Here is a 22,953-nt window from a genome sequence, read left to right on the forward strand (position 1 = left end):
TTCCTGGTTTTTTTAAGGATTCTTCCTTTCATTTGTCATTGTACTGTTTCTGGAGAGCTCACACCTTGCAGCCCCACCCAGGGCAGTCAGAGCTATGTGGGGGAACCACCCCCAGATACCCAGAGCACACAGAGCCAGTGCCAAGGGCTTTTCCTCTTTGCTCACTCCAGGACCCTGCTGCCCTCACTGGCATTACTGAAAGCAGCTGCCCCAAAATCTCTGCAGGCAGCCCTGGAAGCTGTAAGCACACAAGTTACAACCCAAGTCCCTCTCCACTGGCAATTTGGTAGTTGCCCATCTCTAAAATGTTGCCTAGCTCACAGTCACAGGGGTTTCTAAGTGGATTTTTGGTGTGTTTTTTCCCCCTTCTACTTAAAAAGTCTTCCCCTTCTATCTGTAAGTCTTCTTAATATTGAAATAAAACTTCAAAATATACTTTGTATGTTTGGCCAACACTTCCCTGTTTTACCATTTAATACATTTAAAAATCAACTCTGCTCATTGTCTCAACAAACCCTCCTCTGAAAGATAATTAAAACCACTTCCCAATATACAACCAAAGTTTTATTTTTATAGTCTATCTTCAATTATGGCATAATCCTTTCTTTTTTTTTTTAACCAGTGAAATATACAAATCACACAAGACAGAAATATGTACATTAAATGTACAGAACAGAGGAAAGGACATAGAAGATTTACATATCTGAATGACAAGTAAAATATTTTACATTAAATAGGGTTTTAATAGCTAGGATCATGAGATTCAATTCTGCTCAGACAGAAGTCACTAAAAAGGAACATGAGGTGATTCAGCAAATGAAAAAAAAGATCATGGTTTTTGTACAATAAAAACCAAAGTGACATATTCAATGAATTAGTGCTTTATTTATTTATTTCTCTTACTTTAAAGATATTCTTTGCAAACATCTGAAGATGAGGGGTAAATACGTCCTTGTACAATAAATTAAGAGCAATAAAGCGCCATTAAGAAGCTGATAAATGATCAAGATGAATTTAATGATACAGCTTAAAGGCTTGTGAAAAGTCAAGGCTTTAGTACAACTAGGCTAAAGTGAAAGGTTTTCCTCACTTGGTATCTGCAAAACCATTTTCTTTAACTTGTAGGATGGGACTGAGTTGGAAAGGGGCATCTGAACCAAAGATGAGATCCTGTATAACTACACAGCGTGGGGGGAACACATATTCTTTGACAAATAACAATTCTCTGTTCAAAAACTGAAAAGCAAGGGCCAAATGCAGCACATTTTAGAGTTGGAAGGTGTCTCCTCTCAGCAACAATCAATAATGCCCTTAATGTGAGAGTGGCATAGAAGTGATCTCCAGACTGGTATCAATTCAAGTGCAGAGTGCTGCCTCTACCAACCACCCAAGGAAGTCCTGAAATTGGGAAGAGGCTTACTTCTTTGTGATTATCCTTAAAACTTCTGAACATTAAAAGTTCTTAAAAAAATAATAATTAAAAATAAAAAACCACCAAAAGCTTAGAATCAATCTAAACACCTGAAGAGATCTGAAAAAGAAAATAAGGGATGAACTGCCCCTTTAATTTAGATGTTTTATTTTTTTCTAAATCATTAAAATATATATGTACAAAAAGCTTTGAAGTATCAGACACCAGAGACCACAGTTCTCCCATATATATGTAACTGCTCGAGTATAGTCTGAACAGTTGTAGTGTATATCTGCAGTATATTATCTAAAGCATGTGTATTTAAGACATAGGATGATAAATTTGGTATTGCTGCAACGTTTCATTGAACTATAATAGTCAGTTAATGTTATTAAAATATGAAACTACTGTCTCCTTGAGTGAAAGCGTTCCCAAAATCTGCGAAAAGAATAAAAATCAGTCATTCCAAGAGCGGATATCTAATGATTTATTTTCTCACATAAAATTAGAGGAGTTATTTGTCAAGCTGTGTTTTGAAAGACGGACAGCTATTACACCATTTTAAGGCATTTTCAAATTTGGGGAACTCTCCTTTCCATGGGCTTTCCAGGCTGGGAAAGCAAAGCTGTTTGCAAGCATTGCCCAGCTCCAAGTGCTCCGGGCAGCCTGCCCCAGGCTGCTCCACACCCAGCAGCAGGGAAGCGCTGCTCCGGCACACAAGACACTCAAACGTCACCGTTACCTGATGAGGCCAAGCTCTGCCTTGAAGAATATCTTTATTATTCACCAAGGCACTTTTTTTTTCTGGTTTTTTTCCTGTCTTGCTCGGTTCTGGAACCAGCCCTGGTGACTCAGGGATAGCGCAGTTGAAGCCTTTCTGATCCTTTGCTCTTTGCCCTCCGCTGACCCTTGGCGGGCAACCGACACCGGCACCTTGTGATGAACATACCCCTTATTTACAGAGCCCTACATGCACTGAACAGCTTTATACACCCTACTCTAGGAACTTCTAGTGTCTGAACCTAAAAGTCATCAACAGCTCTGTGTGTTCCTCACATCCATAAGGATTGTTCTAACATCCCAAGCACATTACGTGGTTGCTCTGTCTACTGCACATGTATTATGTTCCATGGATCTAAATTAGGATATGTCGGCTTTTCCCCTCAAACTACTCTATTGCTCGTAAGAAAAGTCAATTTTTTTTTTTAACTTTGTAAAATAAATATTCTCAGATTCTCCCCCATTATTGCCAAAAATATAAGCCTCACAAAGTTCTGGGATGGACGCAGAGAGGGTTTCCAGGCACTTCTCTTTGCAACCTTTATATTTTTTCTTTTTTCTTTCTTTTTTTTTTCCTTCCCCGCCCTTTTTTTTTCTTTTCTTTTTTTTTTTTCTTTTTTTAAATTTTTTTAAGAGAAGACAAAAACTCCTTGGACTCTATAAATAAAGTGGAGATAGTCCTGCGGAAAGGGAGAGGGGCCTGCACCCCTTGCTGGCAGGCGGCTGCAGTTCCTCCCACCTCATCCGTGCCCTATTTGCACACAAACTGGTCCACGATCTCTGTGCACAACTTGCATTTCACGTAGCAGCACCAGTGGAACTTGCAGTGGCAGCGCTCTCGCTGCACCGTCTTGAACTGGTCGTAGCCCCGGCCGCAGCACATGAGTTCACAGCCGTCCATGCCCTCCGAGGTCTTATTGCACAGGCGGCCCTGGGTGCCCAGGGAGCCGGTGCTCTCGTTGCGCACGCAGTAGTCGGGGCTGGGGTCGATGTACACCAGGTCGTGGATGGTGGGGGCGTTGAAGCGGCTGTTCACCTGCACCAGCTTCCCCCGGCTGTTGAGCTTCATGGCGGCGGCGCTGTCGTATTTCTCCTTCAGGGCATCGCCCACCTTGCGGAAGTCGGCGAGCTGCAGCCAGCAGGTCTTCAGGCTGCAGGAGCCGGAGACGCCGTGGCACTTACAGGCCACGTCAGCCAGGTTGTACACCGTCTGCAGGAGTCGGGGAGAGAAGCAAGAACCGTGATCAACGACCAGCATGGCTGTGAGAGCATTTATACCCCTCATCTCCTGCCCTCTTCTTATTCCCACCAGCCCCTCCACAGTATTCACCTTAGCATCTTCTCCCCTCCTCCAATAAGGACAAATCAGCTGACACACACATGCTCCCCCAGCACCCCGAAGAGCCAGGAGGACGTGGAGAGGAGAGTCTCACCAGCCTCTCCCCACAATGGAGACAGCCACAACAGCACACGGAGCCCAGACAGCAGCATCACTCAGGCTGCACTCAAATTTTAGGAATTTGCTCTCACGCCAGCAAAGGATTTTGCTGTTTCATTGAGAAATGTAAAACATGCCCTCATTTTCTATCTGAGTTGCTCTCCCTATTGATCTCTGCTTGAGGCTGCAATTAGGGAAAGAGTTAAGATTCCTCTTGTTCCTGGCTCAGCTGCAGCTGATTGTCTACTCTTGGCTCAGCTTCCTCCTCCTATCCCAAATACTGCTCTGGAAGAGAGACTTCATCCAAGAAGAAACCCCCAAACACCTATGGGTGGGAGTCAGAGCTACATAGCAATATCCTCTTTACAAAGCTTTGGCAGGGAAACCTCAGTCATTTGCCCTGTACAAATAAAATAAGAGTCAGTGTTGACACTGCCCCAAAAATCCTGGGGTCTGACACATTAGATGATACTGTAGACAGCTTCCACCCAGCAGTTACAGAGTCTTAACACTGCCAAATGGCACTGCAAAGATGAGGCTGAGGAAGGAAAAAACTCCTCAAGTCTCTCAAGCAACTGTGAAAGTGTAATTTTTCTTCTCGCTAATAGTAATTGGCCTGTCCATTGCTTTCAGACACCCTCCTCTTACATTTAAATACTATTAATTTTCAATTATCTTTCATCCTTCTTCACCTTAGAACACAAGTGCAAAGTCTCAGCTGACTATTGCTGGCACTTCAAGCTGTAGGAAAATAATGATTTTGGCTCTTCATATTCAGACTATTAAAAAAAAGTTTACACCCATTCATTTAAAGCATTTTTGAGATTAAAGAAACCATGAAGACATGTTCAACCACAGAAGACCATGTTTTCTAATAGCATAGAGAAGGTTTTCACATACTCTTAAACCAGGCATAGAAAAAAGTCAGAACAATCCTGTGGCACAATTCCAGCCTGGGAAGCCCAGCACACCCCTCTTCCTTCCAACACACACTGTCCTGGTTGGAAATACCAACTAATAAAATTCTGTTCTACAGGGAATCCACAGCGAGCAGGGCTCTTTTCATGAAACAATGCAGAGGGAAGCACAACACGCTTTGGTCCCAGCCTCCCCAATGAGGAAAGCAACAGGACTGTCAGACAACCAAAAGCAACATCAACTCATGCACTCCCCACCCATCCACACCCTGTATTTGCCATTTTCTTGTTTCGTGCATGAAAACAAAGACAAGCCATGGGGGCTGCTCTGTGCCCTGCTGAACCACGCTTTTCCCAAAAAGAAGGGACGAGGAGGAGCGTGGAGGGACACACTGTGGTGCAGACACTCACTCTTCTGCCGGCCTCGTTGTTGTGCAGGTTCATCAGGATGCGGGCGCTCTCGTAGGAGCCTCGCTGGTAGACTCGCTCGCGCTCGCGCGCGTCCACGAACTCCTTGGCGAAGCGATATCCGTACTCAATGTTGTCCCCGCAGCCGCCCCACAGCCAGTCCCGGGGCAGGTCCTTGGGGCGCGCGGCGCGGCTGCAGCCGCAGGAGGACAGCTCGCCCTCCCGGCAGGCGCGGCTCATGGCGTTGACCACGCCGGCCGCGCTCACCGCGTAGGTGAACGCCGTCTCCCGGCTGCCTGCACAGAGACACAAGCGGGGTTAGGGGACAGCCACCACACCCGGCCGCCTGATGGGCCAGGAGGACAAAGGCTCTCCAGAGCCACCAAGTTCACTCGCATGGTAAAAAGGGTGAGCAACCCTGAACCACGCTGCCCAAAACATCCTCATTCTGAAAGAACCAAGGCAACCCAAGCCATGTGAGCGCACTCGGTTTGTCAAGAGCAGAAATCACTTCTCTTTCATGCTGGTGACTGCCTGGATGAAAGTGCAGAGTAGAGGTGGGTCAGGGCCATGAGGCCAGTGAGGCCAAAGCAGCCATGCCTGCATGTGAGGGGAGGGAAGGGTAATAGGCTCCCTGCCCATCAGAAGAAAGAGATGTTAAATACAACTTTTAAAAGTCTGGTTCTTAAATTACTACTTCTCAAACGTGATTGATGCACTTCACCCACTTATTCCAATTTATTTAAAGTTCAAGCAATTTACGAAGTCTGCTAGTATCAAAAGAAATGCACAGCAGAATAACACACAACTTTTCACCCTACACATTAGCCAGACACTTCTGGAGGAGACTATTTAAAACTAACAACCTGTGCTGGTTATTATCCACCACTTCAGGTCTTGTGAATATGGCAAGGGAGCCCATGGACAATCATTTTTACAAATTACAGGGAAGAAAAAACCCTTGGCACGAGGTGGCCTTGAAAGTTTTCTCCTGCATCTGGTGCCCTTAAATGGAAATGGAAAACCTCAAGTTTCCAACTTTCGTTAAGAAAAAGTTACAATACCCATAATGTAAGACATGGCACATACCATCCTATTGACAGTATCGGATCCCACCTCATTAAGTGTCTGACTTCCCCAATCACTTTTCCAAGGGTGCCACAAGTTCTGAGTACAACCAGCAAAGCTTGCATATAAACAAACACTTGCACACACATAAAGACTTGCACCAGAGAGCAACACTTGAAGTTTGTTTTTCTCCTTGAGAGACAGCATCCCAATGGGTCGCTTCCAAGAAAGATTCTCAGAATGACTAAGAATAGACTAAATATTTTTTTTTGTTTATATGACTTAAGTCCTATTCCTAATCTTTAGTCTAATCAATACATCAAGCTAGCTTTTAATCTTGATTTTACGTGATTTTACTTAGGGAACATCATGGGCCTTTGAAAAACTAGGATGTTAAGAGGCCATGTTTTGGGCAAGTCACGTATATCTAGGCAGCAACATTTTTAGGCAAAATCTCTTTGAACAAGACGTATCATGACAGGTCAAATCTAATAGGAGCTTTCAAGCACTTCTGAAACATATATAATTTGGTTCATATTTAACATCAAGATGACACCATGATCAGAGCAGTTTTGTTAATACAACAGATGTCATCCACTGGATTAATTTTAGTAATAGATGCTGGGTTTAAATGGGAAAAATCAGAAATCTTATGTTAGGAAAGATGAGACTTGAGAAAGATCAGAAGTACTTTGCTACCTTACAATGGTCTATACTCACAGACACCTGCTCTTGGAAGTATGAATTGTGGGTATAAAGGGTTACAGGAATAGCATTTTCAGTTAAAAAAACATTGGCTTTATGTGGTGACTTAAGCCTTGCATCTACTACAAACTATAGCAGAGGGAACCTCATACAGATTTTAATGTTCCCATTTGCTCTGTAACACACATTTTTGGATTAATTCCTTAAGCAAAATTTCCACTATACTGAGAGGAAAGAAACGTGGTCTGCTTTGGACCACAGGACTCGCCTCTTCCAATCCGTTTTTGCTCTTTTGCATGTTTAGTTAACTCATGCTTTCACATGGTTAACTCTGCCACTTATTGCGGGATCATAAAGCTGACTATTTTTGACTAGTTTTCATTATTAACCTGGAACAAATTTTAAAGAACTTACTCTCTGTGGGAAGGAGAAGAAAAGGCTTGGGTACAGAAAGGAGAGTTGCCCTGCAAGTTCCCTCCTTGAACATTTAGGCAAATTATAAAATAGCATCAGCTGCTGAAGTTCACTTCAAGCCAACACCACCTCAAGTAATCGACCCCAGGAACACATTAAGAATGATGGCTCCACACGGATGAGTTACTCTGAGTTTTCTTTTTTTTCCTTCTTTTTTCAGTCTTTAGGCATAACTGTGCTTTCCTTCACTGTCAAACATATCTGTCTTTTCCCACAGTCCAGGATTTCTCTCTATTGTAGCCATGGCAAGCAAACACACATTCCAAACACGTTTGAGTCCCCTCTCTCCCATATATATAAAACATAGAAATGGAACTGTTCAATATACACACACTGTAGGAAGCCACCCACAGAGCAAGGCGCTGAGCTTTACACTTGATCTGAATAAGTCTGCGAGAACAGAACCTTTTTTTTTTTTTAATACCTGAACATAAGATACAAAATGTTCTTTGTCTTGCATTTTAAAAGCATTCTGCATCAGACTGAAGGCAGAATAAACTGGACCCCAACCACACGGAGCTGTAGGGGGAGGATCCAGTGATTTTGTTTCCTGTTAGCACTTAGCTCTGTGTGCAAAGCCCATGTGCAGCCTGCACAGGGCTGGCCACAAAGCCAGGAGATGGCAGCGAGCACCGTGGTCTGACCTGGGAACCAGCACCCAAGGAGAGCACTGCAGAACACGGGCCCTAAAATTTTACAGTTCAATAAGCCACAGAGCAAGTTTCCAAACGCAAGGGCAGGTTTATTTGTACAGCTTTAGCTAACTGCAGGGTAAATCCTGGAAGAAAGACTGTCCATTGACACACGGGGCCGTGGCTGGGCCGGCGGGCAGTGCCGTGCCCAGGAACTCTCTGGGGCGCAACCAAGGGCACGTGGCAAAATCTCCCAAACAATGTGCACTCAGAGCCTGCACCTCCTGCACTGCTGGGAGCAAGTGGTATCTGACAGCCCATCACACAGGGCATGGCAGGCTGAATCAATGGAATCAGGATCTGAAAGTGTCCACTTTTCCCTCCACACAGAGGAGCACCAACTGGTCATTACCGAGGGTCAGCGTGAAATACTACAACTGCTACGCCTCCTTCCTGCTCTCAGTGAATATACTCTTCATACTCTAACTCCTGAATATGGCTATTAACCTTGCTTCCATCTGCAATTAGAATAAGTGGCTTAATTACATGATGAATTGCTGTGTAGACATCAGCTAATACAGTCATATCCCAGCAAAAGGGTGCGGCAAAGTTATTTAACTTGAAAGGAACCACCTTTAAATAGATCTGTCATACTTGAGGAGGGCAGAAGAAATATCGATTCCAGAGACAGACACCACAAATCATGGGCCCCATCCTGTACACTCCTTCACACCAACAGTTCCCCTGAGCTAATTTTCACTTACTGGGAAAATAAATAAGGGCTGAAGGATTAATGCCTAATTAATTTTATGACTTTTTTTAGATTACTAGAACAGAGAGGTGTACAGAAGAAGCTCGCTTTCATGTTTTTAGACTTTTGCTTGAGTAAGGTAAAAAAAAAACCAAATTCTATGGAGGGTTAATACTGTTCTTTAAAAAGCCTAGGGAAGGTTGTTTATCTAAAATCAAATGTTCCAATTCGGTACTTTCATGCAATAGATTGTTTTCTATTTGTCTGATAATCTCCAAATAAAAACTTCTTTTAACAAAAACTGAGAGACCAAATTTGAATTGATGCATTCCTTCAACTTTTAACTGGAGTCAGTCCATTTACAAACAAACCTATACTGAGACTGATTTTAAAACTTTTTCTAAAGCAGGACAGAAAAATGCTGCCATAAAAGCTTTACTTTACAACTCCAATTAAAAAGCAGCGCTGCATTTGCCAGTGTACCACTCTCTACTTAAAAGATCACAAGTGTCATCCAGAAAAGTAGGTGGTTTTCAGTTGATTACACAAAATCAGCAATTTGACTTGAGAAAGTCAGAGGAAGGTTTCACCATGGACCCTGTTTAACAGGACTGGTTAAAATTTTGCCAAGGACTTTAAAATACTAAGAGGTCCTTAAATGCCAAGAAAGGCAGGCAGCACATGAGCACTGGAGAAGGCCATTTCAAAAAGGATCTGATAGGGGAAGGGTTGGGTGTCCACCAAATTGTGATAAGATGTTAAACAAGAAGCTGTCTCTTACCAGCAACATGATTCCATTAAATGTCAGTTACAAGGACAATCACACATTTTACCATGATAGAACTGATCTCCTGACAATTACCCTGCTACAGCAATTTAAAAATAAATCTGTTTTCCTTAAAAAAAGAAAAAAAATACTGTATCTGGAAATAAGCAAGGAGGAATTGCCTATAAACACTAATCGACAGAGCAGCAATTTTCAGTTAACCTCTGGACCAAGAGCGATTTATTATCCAGCTGCTAACTTTGGAACTAGACATGGACATCTTTAATTTTACAAGACACTGCTGGTTTTAATTCCTGCAGGTTGCCTTCGTTTTGTCTCAGGTTTTCTAAAAAAGAGATTTCAGGGCCTTATTTTCCTTTCTCCCCTATTCCCATATGCAAATATATATTCCTACTTTGTTTTCCAAGACATATGGCTGGACAGTGGTGGGAAATCACCTCCAGCTAAAAATAATCCAGCTCCTTTGCCAACTTTTAGAAACACTTGATTGTATACAGTACTCAGTAAGAACCTGGCAAGAGATTCAAGTGCAGAACAGTGTGTGCCATACATATCCTTAGACAAGAGTTTAATCGTAAAGATGTTGCTTCCTACCTATCTGCATGACTCTGCCAAAAACAGAGTTGTTGTCCACAGTGCTGCAATTCCATCTTCTATGTCTGAATTGATACTGGCACTCCTTAATGCCCGTCTTTGCACCCTCTCCAATGAACTGCATATGGTCCTGATACAACTGGCAGAGTTTCTTCTGTCCTTGGGAAAGCCCTGCTAGCTGGCTACATAGTGGCTGGGCTCCTATAATATACACCTCTGACATCTGAACAGGGTTCATGGGGTTCATGGGGTTCATCCCTAAAGACCTGCACAAAGAAAGATTTGCATTAATAAACAGAAGACTTCAAAATAAAATAAAGCAATTAAAAAAAAATCTAGAAATCCCAGACAGAACTGTATTTTATACGTGAGTATACAACTCCTGCTTTTGTTAACAAGTGAGGAAAAACCCCAGACACTTTAATATGAAGCTTTTGTTTGAAGAACATGACAGAAGTTACTAGTTTCCACCCATGTGGTTATCACCATACATTAGAGACTGAAGTACGACACAGACTTGGAATACTAGGCAGTCTTTTACCAGCTTAAATTGACACAGTAAAAAAAACCAGAAGCTCCAAACAATTGCCAGGAAAATAAAGGCGAGGAAAATAAATAAAGCAAAAATTAAAAAAGCTCTCCAAATCCCAATTTGTCTTAACACATATTTTATATTTAAGTCTGGGTTTTTCAATCTGATCTACTATAAACAAATAGGGAAACCTTTAGCAAGCCAGAAGTTAGAAACTTGCTACAGACTACGTCTAGCTTCTTCCAAATGACAACGCAGAAACATACAGGCAAGTATATTCATTCTAAACAAAATCAACTTTGTTTTCTTAATTCTTAAAGTGCTCTTCACATGATACATTTCAATTAAAAAGTAGCTATAAATCCAAAAGGCATCACTGGAAAAAGCAGAGAAACACCTTTTTCAAGAACTCTCAACATTGTACACTATACAAATAATTTGCCAAAGCAGGAATTTAAACGTACTCCTTTGTAATGAAATATATTTGTAAACATTTCAGTTACAGAAAACTTCAAACTGAAACTTTAAGTTTTTCCTTGCAAATCAACATTTTCTCTTGTACATGCAAAACATTTAATGTAAGGAAGTTGAAATGTCTCTTTTAAAAGAAAAGCAATCACAGTAATTTAAAGATGATAAAATTCACAGAGAATCTACCAGACAGCATTCTAAAAACTGTGTTTTACAAGACGAGATGTTGCACATTTACCCTTATTCGACAGAACCGTTCCTTTTCCTACACAACATATTCAAACCAGCACACTTCTCCCCTGCTGCCTCGCTCCTGCCGCACTCCCGCAGAAACAAAGTACAGAAGCACAGAGACATTGAAGCAAGCAAATCTTGACACCCCCTTTCAAAACCAAGCCGATACGAGATGCTTACCACCAAGAGCTGGCTTCTATTACAACCTGGGTAAAAGAGGAGAAAACGGCCAGAGCCACTACGAGGTACTGAGAAGCCATTGTACTGCCAACTGTCCCCACAGCACCTCCGTGGATTAATACTGCACTGGATTTCTAGAGGGGGGAGAAAAAGGATCAGATTGTTTATTGCTTCTCAGACCATTTTCGAGCATTCAAGTTTAAACAACGGAAGTCTCCGGGCCCCTTTTAACTTGACTCTGACTCGCCGGCCCTTCTCCCCGCCGAGGCTCTGGTGCCAGACACAGGCACGTCGCAGCTCCCGCTGCACCGGGCAGAACCCACCCCGCCAGCGCCCACCCCCCCGCGGACACCGCCTTCCCGGGGCGCCCGCCCGTCCCTCTGCCCCGGCCCCGCCGCTCCGCACCCCGCCCGCGGCCGGACGGGACGGGACCGAGCGCAGCAGCTGCTCCGGACACGGGACCCATCCCTGCGGCCCCGGACACGGGACCCATCCCCGCGGCCCCGGACACGGGGCCCATCCCTGCGGCCCCGGACACGGGGCCCATCCCCGCTGCTCCGGACACGGGGCCCATCCCCGCTGCTCCGGACACGGGACCCATCCCCGCTGCCCCGGACACGGGACCCATCCCCGCGGCCCCGGACACGGGACCCATCCCCGCTGCTCCGGACACGGGGCCCATCCCCGCTGCCCCGGACACGGGGCCCATCCCCGCTGCTCCGGACACGGGACCCATCCCCGCTGCTCCGGACACGGGGCCCATCCCCGCTGCTCCGGACACGGGACCCATCCCCGCTGCCCCGGGGCTACAGCGACCCGCGGTCCCCGGGCCGGGCATTACCCCATGGCTGCCCGCGCCTGGGACACGAAAGGCTCACGGCTGGCTAAAGGCGGCTTCAGGTTTGCAAAGCGAGCCCGACAGGGAGGGGGGCCGGTGCCTCGAGTGGTCCGTTCCGCGGGGGACCCGAGGGCTCCCGCCCGGGGATGATGCGGCCGGTCCTCCGTCGTCCCCTAAAACATCGCGGCGCAGCCTCGGGGCTCCCGCCCTCCGCGATCGCCGAGGCAGCGGCGAGCTCCGCGCTGGCCCCGCGGTGACTGCCCCGACGGCAGCCCCAGAGCCGGTATCGGCCCGGGGAGGTACCAGGAGCGACAAGGAGCAGCTCTGCGTCCCGACCCGGACCCTGCAACAACCGGGCTGCCGTCTTGGAAGTCAAACGCCTCCCGCGACAGGTCCCGCGATCACCGTCTGGTCCTCACACGGGACTCTCTCACTCTCTCCCTAGAGCCATTCCCGGGGTTTATTTCCCCTCCCCTCGGAAGGGAAAAAAAAAAAAAAAAAGAAAAAGAAAAAAAAAAAAAAAAAAAAAAAAAAAAAAAAAAAAAAAGAAGAAAGAAAGAAAAAAAAAGACATTTCGACACTTGGGGGCTCCCTATTCCCTATTCATTCTCCAAAGGCCCTTAACGCTGAATTGAAGGTGGTTTTAATTCTAATTTATTTCTGTTTGTGGAGGGCCGGGAGGAGCGAAGCGCTGGCAGCGGGGCCGGACACGGAACCTGCCCGGGCACACGCGGGGAAGCTGCCGCAGCGTGGGGACCCCCGTGCGCCGCTCCCCGACACTGCTCCGGGGCTGCAGAACGGGCGAAACCTCCCCGCGCCGTGCTGGGTTAAACATCCCCTGCCGGGCCAGATGAACCCCCCCAAGTCCCCGCTGCTGGGGGTGGGCAAATGGGGGCCGGTCTCCTGCAGCAGAAAGAGCCCGCCCGCCCCACAGGGACTCAGTCCCGGCAAAGGTGCGAACGCCGAGGGCGTGAAGAGCGAGGGACCAGGCGAAGCGAGGTGTGCGCGGGGCAAGCCGCGACACCCAACAGCGCGCATCGCGCCGGGCTCTGTTCATCTTGTTACTTCTTGAAATAATGACAGTCACAAAGAAGCGCCACGAAAGCGCCCGAGCCCAGAGGAGGTCGGAGACGCCGGTGCCCATGCGGGACGCCGACAGCTGTGCAGGAACGCGGCCCAGCAGACAGCGCGGGCACGCCGAGCTGCCGGAGGGAGCGGCGGGCTGGGACAGCGGCGCGATGGAGCGCTGTCCCCGCTGCAAGACGCGGTCGGCAGGGCCGAAGGCTGCAGGGCCCGGGTGCCCCCGAGCTCCCGTCGCTGCGCCCGAGCCCCAGCCCGGCGGCGGCGCCCCGGGAGCGGTGGCGGCCCGCTCCCAACAGGGGGCGGCCTCGCTCGGGGCTCGGCCCCTCCGACGGCTCCTCCGCGCCCCGGCCCCGCCGCCGTCCCCTCCTCGGCTGCGCGCCCCGCGCCCGGCAGCGCGGCGGAGGAGGCACCTGCGCCCGGGGCCGCGGGCGAGCCCGGCCCTTCTGCACGCAGCAGCTGACAAGGTACCACCAGAAACAGCACCAAAAAAAAAAAAAAAATAATAATAAAAAAAAAAGCCAACAGTAAAAAAAAAAAATAGAAGAAAAAAAAAAAAAGTCAGACTGCCCAGCAGCACGGAGCACTGGAGAACGGGAGTGTGAGGCACCGTGTTCAACTTTGTAGGGCCGCGGAGATTGGGTTTTGGTATTTAACGCACCCCATGCGGAGCCCGCGCTCCTTGCCGAGATGAAAAGAGAGGCTTTTACAGATCCTGCACCGCGGGATCGCCTCTGATCCTGTTTTACACGGGGTGTCTGGAAAGCCTGCGAGGGCATCTGGTTTTCTAGGAGCACTACCAGCGGGCAGGCGGCATCCAGAGCCCGGCTCCGGGGGGCTGTAAACCGCGGGAGGCGCAGCGGCTCCGCGGGGACCCCCCGGCCGCCCCCTGCTCCCCGCTGCGTCTTCACAGCCATTTGGAGGAGCCAGACCACGTCTCACGTTTGCAGGGAAAGGCACTGGTCGGGTCCCGGCCCAGCTCTCCCCACCGGAGGCGCAGAGGGGTTGTTTTCCCGGGGGTGAAGGCACATCGTGTCCTTCCCTCGGCGCCCGGGGACAGCATCGCTCCTCGGCCCCGCTGAACTCCCCGTGACCCTCGGAGCGCAGCCCATTTACCATACAATTGACAATTAAAAACAAACAAACAACAAAAAGCCAACAGCCTTTCCAACATGGAGTCCTCGCAGCGCCAAGGGGACCCCGAGGAGCCGCGCTCCTCCGCGCTGACCCAGGCGGGACCCGCTGCAGATGCAGAGTGATAATCTCCAGAAACTGAGAATAAAATTAAATGGAGGGGGGTGGGGGGGCTGACTCCGGGTCCTCCGCTGGCCCCAAGCCAGTTCTCCTTAAAGGTACAGGCCACCATTAGCGCCGACGTTTGGCTCCTCCATAGCGATCCTCCTCGGGAAAGTTTGGGAAGTTTGGAAAGATGTCTTTAAACTCGCGTTAGGAGCCGCTGCCAGAAAGATGCACCGGGACGCGGCGGGCAGAGCGAGCCCAGCAAGTGTCCCTGCGGCGGGCAGCCTCTCTTCGGGGGGAAATTTAAAAAGAGAAGGAAAACCAGCAAGTACAAGAGCTCTTCCCAAGTGGCGAGCAGAACTCTCCGCGGTGGGTGAGCATGGAGAGGTACGAGCACCCGGCGGCAGCCGAGGAGGGCAGGAGAGGCCGCCCCGCGCCGGGGCCCCGCACCTCGCCGAGCGCAGCCCACCCGGCGCGCCCGCGGCCCCTGCGGCGCGGAGCCCCCGCACCCGCGCGGACTCACCTCCATCGCGCGGGATCACCGAGCGGGAGCAGCCAAGTAATCCAAGCGGAGCAGGAGGAGAAACGGCGAGACGAGAGTAAAATCCTGGCTCGCAGGAGCCGGGCGGTAGCGTCCCGAGCCGCGGCCGGGGGAGCGCGGGGGCCCGCGGAGCTGGCGGGGGGCGGCGGGCGAGCGGCCGCCCTGTCCGGCGCAAACCGAGCGTGTCCGACTGCGGAGCGGGGCACCAGTGCAGCCTTCTTTCCAAGGTCCATCAGCAATCGCAGTAATTAGGGCTTTCCACCAGCAGAAGAAGAAGGAGGTAAAAAAAAAAAAAACCCAAAAAAAAAAGCCAAAAAAAAAAAGCCAACCCAACACACGCACACAGCGCCCGTGGGCGTGATTGTGCGGAAGCAAATAAAAATCTTCACAAGCGGCAGCGAAAGCGCCGCGGGCGACGATCCGTCCCACCAGCCCAGGTGGTGCCGCCGCGGGGCTCCCCGCGCTCCCACCCGGCTCCGCCGGCGCTCGGGCCGCCGACCGCCCCCTCCGCAGCTCGGCGCGGACCGGCCCGCGAGAGGGGGACGATGGAGCCGAGCGGGTGCAGGGCTCCCCCCTGCCCGCCCCCCTTCACTTGCTTAAAGGCTGGGCGGTGCAGAGCCGGGGGTCCGCCGCTGCAGAGCCATCCCGGGGCCGGCTCCCTCCATTTTACACTGAGAAGAAAAAGCCCAAACAGAAAAAGAAGTTTCTGCACAAGCGGGAAGGGGGAGGGGGGCTGTGCACGCGTTTGCCTGTCTTACGGGGCGACTGATCCTGCAAGGCGAGCAGGGGCAGGGGGAGGGGAGCAGTCCGAGCTTCAGGAGCTGCGGCTCCCCCAGTCCATCGGTGCCAGAGGCGCCCAGCGCCGGGGAGCGGGATACGCGGGAGAGCAAGCCGGGGCAGGCGGCGTCGCGGCAGCCGACCTTTCCTCCGTGGGGCTCTGCCCTCGCCCGCTGCAGCCGGCCCCGCTCCCCCCGCGTCTCTCCCTCGCTCCTCTTTACCCCGCTGCTTAAAACTGCGAAAGAGGAAAAAAAAAAAAAAAAAAAAAAAAAAGAAAGAAAAAAAAAAAAAAAAGGAAAAGAAAAAAAAGTTAAGAGAGCCAACGGCAGCTGGAAAACTTTCTGGGCAGCGCATGCGCCCAGGGCCGGCCTATTGCAGACGGGGCTGGATTTTAAAGCTGTACGGCAGCAGCGGGACCCCGCGCAGCCCCGGGCCGGGCGGCGAGCGCCCGCCGTGCGTGTGCCCGGCCCGGCATCACCGGGCCCTTCCCGCTGGTCAAGCTCGGCGTGAAGCCCCGTGAGGGCAAACTAAACCGGTACACCCACATATGCACATGTACACCCATGTCAATGTATGTACGTATGTGTACATCCCCCATACGCACATGTGCACCCATGTAAACCTGTGTACACACATGTACGCCCACATACGCACGTGTACACCCATGTACGCCCTCATACCCCCCGTGTACACCCATACACACACACGGGCTCTGCCGGGCCGGCCCCGCGGCGCTCCCCCGCACACATGTGCACACAATGTGCGGCGCACATGGCCGCGCCGAGCGGCTGCCCCGGCATTCCTGCCGGGCGGCGCGGTGACAAGCCCTGCTTGTCGCATGCTCCGAGGCGCGGAGGCGGCCGCGTGTGCCGCCTGCCAAAGCTGGGGCCGAGCGAGCTCGACGGCTCGTGTTCCTCCTTCTGCGGCGGCTTTTTGGCGCTGTAAATTCGGCAAGTTGTTGACAAAACTGTTTGGATTGAATCAAGTAAGACCCAATGAGAGCTACAGGGGAGAGAGGCTTCGCGGACCCTTTGCACCTCCCCGCTCTGCAGCCCTCGGGTTTTTATTGCACTTCTCCCGTCCCGTGTGCACCGAAGCACAGGAAATGGGAGCGTTCCCCCAGCCGCGCCGTAACTCCGCAGTATTTCCCCTGCATCCGTCTGCAACTGTGGGTCCACGAGGGGACGCGGGGGAGGGGGCACATTATCAAAGCAGCCCTGGGAAATCCAACCAGGCTGCGAGAACAGCTCCGCTATCAATAAACGCATTCACTCCTTCAAAGCCATTCCAGTGCAAACAAAATCCCTTCAGGAGGCCGATGGGGGAGAAGGCACATCCCGGCCGGCCCGAGCCGCTGCCGCTGCCCACCTGCTCCCGAGCCAACAGCTCGTCCGCCCCGCCGGGGCGCTGCCGTCAGGTAAGCGCAGCCTCCGGCGGCGCCAGCGGCGACAGAACGGGCCGGCGGTGACCGAACGGGCCGGCGGTGACAGAACGGGCCGGCGGTGACAGAACGGGCCGGCGGTGACCGAACGGGCCGGCAGCGACAGAACGGGTCAGCGGTGACCGAACGGGCCGGCGGCGACAGAACGGGCCGGCGGTGACAGAACGGGTCGGCGGTGACCGAACGGGCCGGCGGTGACCGAACGGGCCAGCAGCGACAGAACGGGCCGGCGGTGACCGAACGGGCCGGCGGTGACCGAACGGGCCGGCGGTGACCGAACGGGCCAGCTGCCCCCGGCGGGGGGCTCCCCCTCGGCCCTGCGCCCCCCGGGCCGCCCCTCGGTTGCTCCGGCGGATCCCGCTCCCCCCGAGCCGGCCCGGGGGGGTCGCGCCGCGGGGCCGCCGAGAGGGGCGCGGCGCTGGGCCGAGGGGCAGCGCGGGGCGCGGAACGGAGCCGTGGGGGCGGCGCGGAGCCCCCCAGCCCACGGGGAGCAGGGGATGCTCAGCCCGGCACTCTGCGACACCTGAGCGCCCCGGAGGGCCCGAGGCCGCAGCATCGCTCCCGGCAGGTTTTTGTACTCTGATATCCAAAGAGCCTTTCCATTAGGAATCCTCACTGCCCGGGCTGCTGTTCGTTCCTCCGCACGCCTGGTGAGGAATTTATAAATTAGGTGTAGCACCAGGTCCGGGGAGGGGGAAGGAATAAGAGGGCTGTTCGTTTCTTTAAGAAGACCAACCTTAGTTTTATGCCTAGTAAATAATATTTTATTGCCTTTGGTTTACTGTGGCATTTCAATTATCCCCTTTAGGAGTCTGCAAACTGCGTAGGTTAAAGGTCATTTCTCAAATCACTAGAATTGGTAAAGAATAGCAGAAAACTGTAAAAGGGGGAGGAGCTGCGCAGTAAAACAAGAAAGATCGCCTGGAATAAACTAATAAAAAGCCCCGAGCTGTTTACCTCTCGCATTTGTATTCCCGAACGATGTTTATCATCGTGTAATTGCATAATGTCATCGGGCACAGGAAAACGCCAAGCCCGGGATGATCCACACGGGCAGGGCTGTGAGCTGCAGCTTGGCAAAGGGGGAAGCCAACACCAGATCATTTTCTGTGCCGGGATTCCTAGTCGCTGCCTTTAAAAAGAGAACTGAAGAGGGAATTTATAAATCACAGGCAAATTTTCAAGCTATGGCGCATATAAATGGAAATAAAGGGCAGAAATCCAAACATCCTGCAAGGCTTTAAGAATTTTAATTTCTCCTCACTATTTAAAACAGCTGGGTGAAGCAAGAGGGGGCAGGAGGGAGAAGTATTGACAGCATTACAGGCATTCATGCTGCCCAAGGTTTTGTTTTCCAGGTTTGTGAGTGATGGAGATCAAAAGGTAACTAGACAGTTGATCTGTCTGGCTTTACTGCCAACATCGAAGAGTTTTCTGAAGAAAAAAGGATAAATTCTCAGAGTAATGTCATAAGAAGTGTGATGATATTGTTGAATGCGTAAGCAGCAGAACCTCAGAAAGCAGCACTGTGGGATTTTAGAGATTTAGGTCTGTTACAGCTGTGCAATTCTCTGTAGGACAGAAGTAAATAATTTCTGGTCTTTTTGATGTTTTTCTGCCATTTTTCTGCAGAGTAATGCATTTTAACAAAGGAATGGTCACATCAAAACCTTGCACGCCTGTGTTCATTGGAACATGTGATTTACATCTTTCCCCTTTGGCCAGTGCAGGGTTTTCATCATGAAGAACCCATTTGGGAAACATAACTTTCAAGGAAAGGAGGTGTTTTCCTATATGTCTTTTTAGCTCATTATGGAGTTTGAGTATATAATGTAGGAATTATGACACATCTCACGTTGAACCACTGTACAGCCCATGTGCAGCTGCTTTGGTGTCATTACAGTGAATCTGCTTTTTTAGGTGAGGGTTGTACCATAATGCCCATTTGACAGAGCAAAGATGTCACATCACTTTGAACATGTAACCTGCACTCTGCCCACCAGACCATCTACTCCAGGGATGACTTTATTTTTAAAGCTCCTAGGGATTTAGATGTAACAGCCTTGAAATCACATATGTACTTTCTTAAGGCCACTTTCTTTCCAAAAAACATGCCTCTGGTTTTTGTCTACAGACCACCCTGTCATCCAAAAGATGGCTAAAACTACAAAAGAAATGCCAAAGATGATAATTTTATGCCAAATCTTGCAATAAGTGTTATTTTCCCAATCCTCATCCAGTGGAGACAAGAAACAGGATGGGAAACTCTCTTTTTAGAATATAATTCTATATTTTAGCTTGCCTAAATTCTGAACAGACTTTGACAAGTTGAGAGACTAGAAGACAAAGAAAAAAGTATGGATCTGTGTCCATGTATGGATGTACCCCCACCCTGTTCCTTTTCCATCTTTTAAATCCCAAATTCATTATGTTGAAAGACGCCAGCATATTTGGGAGCAGCAATAAACCACTAGAAGGAAGAAATAGGAGTCTAGATTAGCATTCATCTTTACCAGATGAAGACATAATTTAGATGCAGTGAGATGCAAATAAGAGGCAGGAGGCAAGAGAGAAAAGTTTACAGGGTAATGAAGTGTAACAAATTCAGGTGAATACACCAATCTCCAAACCTGCAAAGCCTGTAGAAAAACTTCTACCACTTTACATTTAAATTGATGATAACTATACCAGTTTATTATTACTAGTAATGAACTGCATAGCAAACAGCTCCAATTTGTCTGCATTATCAGCTGCAAAAAGACAGCTATGGACTCATTTTTCACGTGCAAAACACACATGGGTTCTTTCAATTTCCTTTTTATGAGGTCTAATAAACCCCAGTGCCACTGCAGAGACCACAGCCCAGGTACAAGACATGTGCTGGGTCATGGAGGGAAATAAAGAGATGAGAAAACAATTTACAAAAAAAAAAAAAAAAAAAAAAAAAAAAAAAAAAAAAAAAAAAAGAAGCAGAAGTAACTAAAAGCTATTGAACCAGGATGCCAACTGGATGAACATCTATTGCAGCATGGGGTTCCTCTGCCCTGAGCTCAGCCAGGTGGAAGATGGTCAGAAAATGCCCTCCCACAAGAGCAGGGAAAGCTGTGTTTTGGTGTCCCACAGCAATGATTGCTGTTCTGGAAGACTGGTGCCACAGGCAGCAGCTTGTGCCCTGCCCTGGCTCTGGCACACTGAGCTCAGTGAGCTGAGGTGAGGTGCTGGTGGCAGTGAAGGTGCCTGAAGGTGTTCAAGGAGGACATGACTCCCCTGCAGCCAGCAGGACATGGGAAAGCTGCCTGCACCTCTGGAGTTAGAGAGGCTGTGGGAGGGTTCTGACATTTTTTAATTTGATCTCTGGAATAGTAAGGTTGTTGAAGGTAACTAATAAAGGGATAAATTTACACCCATAGAAGAATGTGCTGTTTTCTCTCCTGTCCTGCCTCTCTCTGGGGCACGTGTCCCTTTGCTCACACCTTGTACCTTTGTCTCTGTGTGTGGGTCTTTATCTCGGTGATACCTTGCCCGTCCACATCTCGGCCATCCCCCTGCTGCCACCATATGTCATTGGAATGTTTCAAGTAGTGAGTCTGGTTTACTTAAAGAATAGTGCTTTTAGAGGAATAATACTTTGCTTTGTTTCCATTAGGACCTTAAAAAAAAAAAACGTTTATGGGAGGAAAAATAAACAATCCCACCACCGCTCCTTAACAACAGAGTACTTACCCTCTCCTAATGCTACCAGGTCCTTCTTTCACTGGGGCCAGAGGCACCTCCCATAAACTCTGGAGGGCTCTTACATGTTTCTTCTGAGTGCCCTGAACATAACTTTCCCCAATAGACGCACAAAGGCACACAGAGACTTCATTTTCCAGAGATGACCAGGCAGGGAGTTTTGTCACACTGACTCCAGCCCAGCCAGGTGTCCTGGTTCCTCCTCAGAGAGCTGCACAGTAGGTGGCACACAGAAGGCCATGGCTGCAGATGGGGCCAGCATGTGAGACAGTGAGACAAGGAGAGCACAAGGCTCTTTTCCAGAGCCCATCAGCATCCCTCCCATGGAACAGCTAGTCCTGATCTCCATGCAGGTCTCTGCCTCAGGGCTGTGCTCCAGTTCCCAAGTTCAGTTCCCACAAAGGGCCAGAGGAGCAGCCCAGCAGGTGCTGTAGAGGTGAGGGATCACACTGGGGTCTCTGCTCTTTGAACACACCCCCTTGGCCCTTGGGAGGTAGGACTCCTTCCTTAGGAGGCTTTTAAGTCCCATTTTCTGGGGTCATATTTTGGTGGTGCTGGTGTGATCGCTGTGCTGCGCTCATGAACTGCAGGCAACAAAGATGTTCAGGAGATTGATTTTATTGACAGCAGAGTAGCAGACATGAACTGGGAAAAAGGAGAAGAGAGGAAAGGGCTCCACAGACTTTCTATAGGCATGGACCAGTCTGATACCCACTTCTGATGTGGTCACAACCATGTGTCATTGCCCGGGGCCACACCCGCTCCTGAATAGCACTCCTTACCTCTGAGAAGATTAGAAGATTAGGCTGGAGTTTATAATTGTAGCAATATTAGATCCTCAAATTCCGCATAGCTCAAGGAGGAATGTAGGTGGATGTTGTTTGAAGCTCTCACCTGAAATATCTCCAGGGATTTCTTTAGTGTATGTACACACACATGTCATCAGTAAAGTGTGTTTAAGAGTGAGAGAAGGGATCTTGGTTAGCCCCTATATGACACTTATCTTAAAGAGCACTTAGCTAATTCATCATTTCCTTAGGACTAAAGATATGTCATAACAGCTAAGCCAATGTATATTTGTCCATGACTGCTTAAAGCCAATATCATTCTGAAGATAGCTATTAATTTAGGCACCATGAGCAAAATATCTGATAAATTTAACCCTATCTTTCAAGCTCCATAGTAGTCTGTCAATTAACCTTGATTCTTCCAGTTAATTTAGAATATGGCATTATTTAAAACTCATATTAAAAGATATTTAAGGTTAAGATGAGTTTTGAGCTCTTCATTTTAAGTATTTGATCAGGCTGACCTTGTGACTTGTTACTCTGGTGATATTATTGTCTTTATTTTTCATGATCAAGGTACTATTTCAGCTCTAAATTATTTTCCTCGATTTAAATAAAAAATGTGAAGACTTTTGAAAATGGAACTGACAGTGTGAGTGTTTTCTCACAGTGAAGAACACAAGGATACACTGACAGCAGAGACATGGGACCAGGCAGAGGAATATGTGCTAAGATTTATACAGAACAGGTGAAAAGGGCATATGTCACTTGGTTCTTCTGCTAAAATCAGTAACCTGGAAAGTTGGAATTTGATTTATTATGAACCACTTCTTATTCTCTTCTGCTCTTTAGAGCCTGTAGAGTGTCACTTTTGGAGATACAGCCTGACAGAATATGTTTATGGTATAACATTGGAAGAAACAAGAACCACAGTGGTGAAAAGTGCATTGTCCTTCCAGGCAGGACCTGACAACGTGGGGATGAGCTGAGACCTTCACTGCCCCCCAACCTCTCTTGGTCCTGGTGTCAAAGTCCATAGCTTGTGTGTGTGTGACTGCTCTTGTTCTGCTTCTTCACCCAAAGGCAGAGAGACACCATCTGAGCACTTCTGGGACTGACAATCCCATGGGATGAA

The 22,953-nt window shown here is 49.1% G+C and overlaps 1 protein-coding gene across 1 annotated transcript; it reads right to left on the minus strand.

Annotated features, from left to right (window-relative positions):
- Positions 1-542: 542 nt before the first annotated feature.
- On the minus strand, positions 543-15,104 carry WNT5A (Wnt family member 5A). Its single transcript, XM_021534287.2, has 5 exons — positions 15,063-15,104; positions 11,383-11,516; positions 9,966-10,231; positions 4,958-5,250; positions 543-3,401 (listed from the first exon to the last, which is right to left on the minus strand). Exons 1-5 carry the CDS (start codon positions 15,066-15,068, stop codon positions 2,943-2,945), a joined length of 1,158 nt encoding a protein of 385 aa, XP_021389962.1. The 5' UTR covers positions 15,069-15,104; the 3' UTR covers positions 543-2,942.
- Between the last annotated feature and the right edge of the window lie 7,849 nt (positions 15,105-22,953).

Source organism: Lonchura striata, chromosome 12 (assembly GCF_046129695.1).
Source record: "Lonchura striata isolate bLonStr1 chromosome 12, bLonStr1.mat, whole genome shotgun sequence".
Lineage (NCBI taxonomy): Eukaryota > Metazoa > Chordata > Aves > Passeriformes > Estrildidae > Lonchura > Lonchura striata.

What these genes read in the sequence shown, in the direction of transcription:
- WNT5A (XM_021534287.2), bottom strand. An exon ending in ATAGAAGCCAGCTCTTGGTG is followed by an intron (nt 10,232 to 11,382) that starts GTAAGCATCTCG and finishes TTCTTTGTGCAG; the next exon opens with GTCTTTAGGGATGAACCCCA. An exon ending in ACAACGAGGCCGGCAGAAGA is followed by an intron (nt 3,402 to 4,957) that starts GTGAGTGTCTGC and finishes CGACTCCTGCAG; the next exon opens with ACGGTGTACAACCTGGCTGA.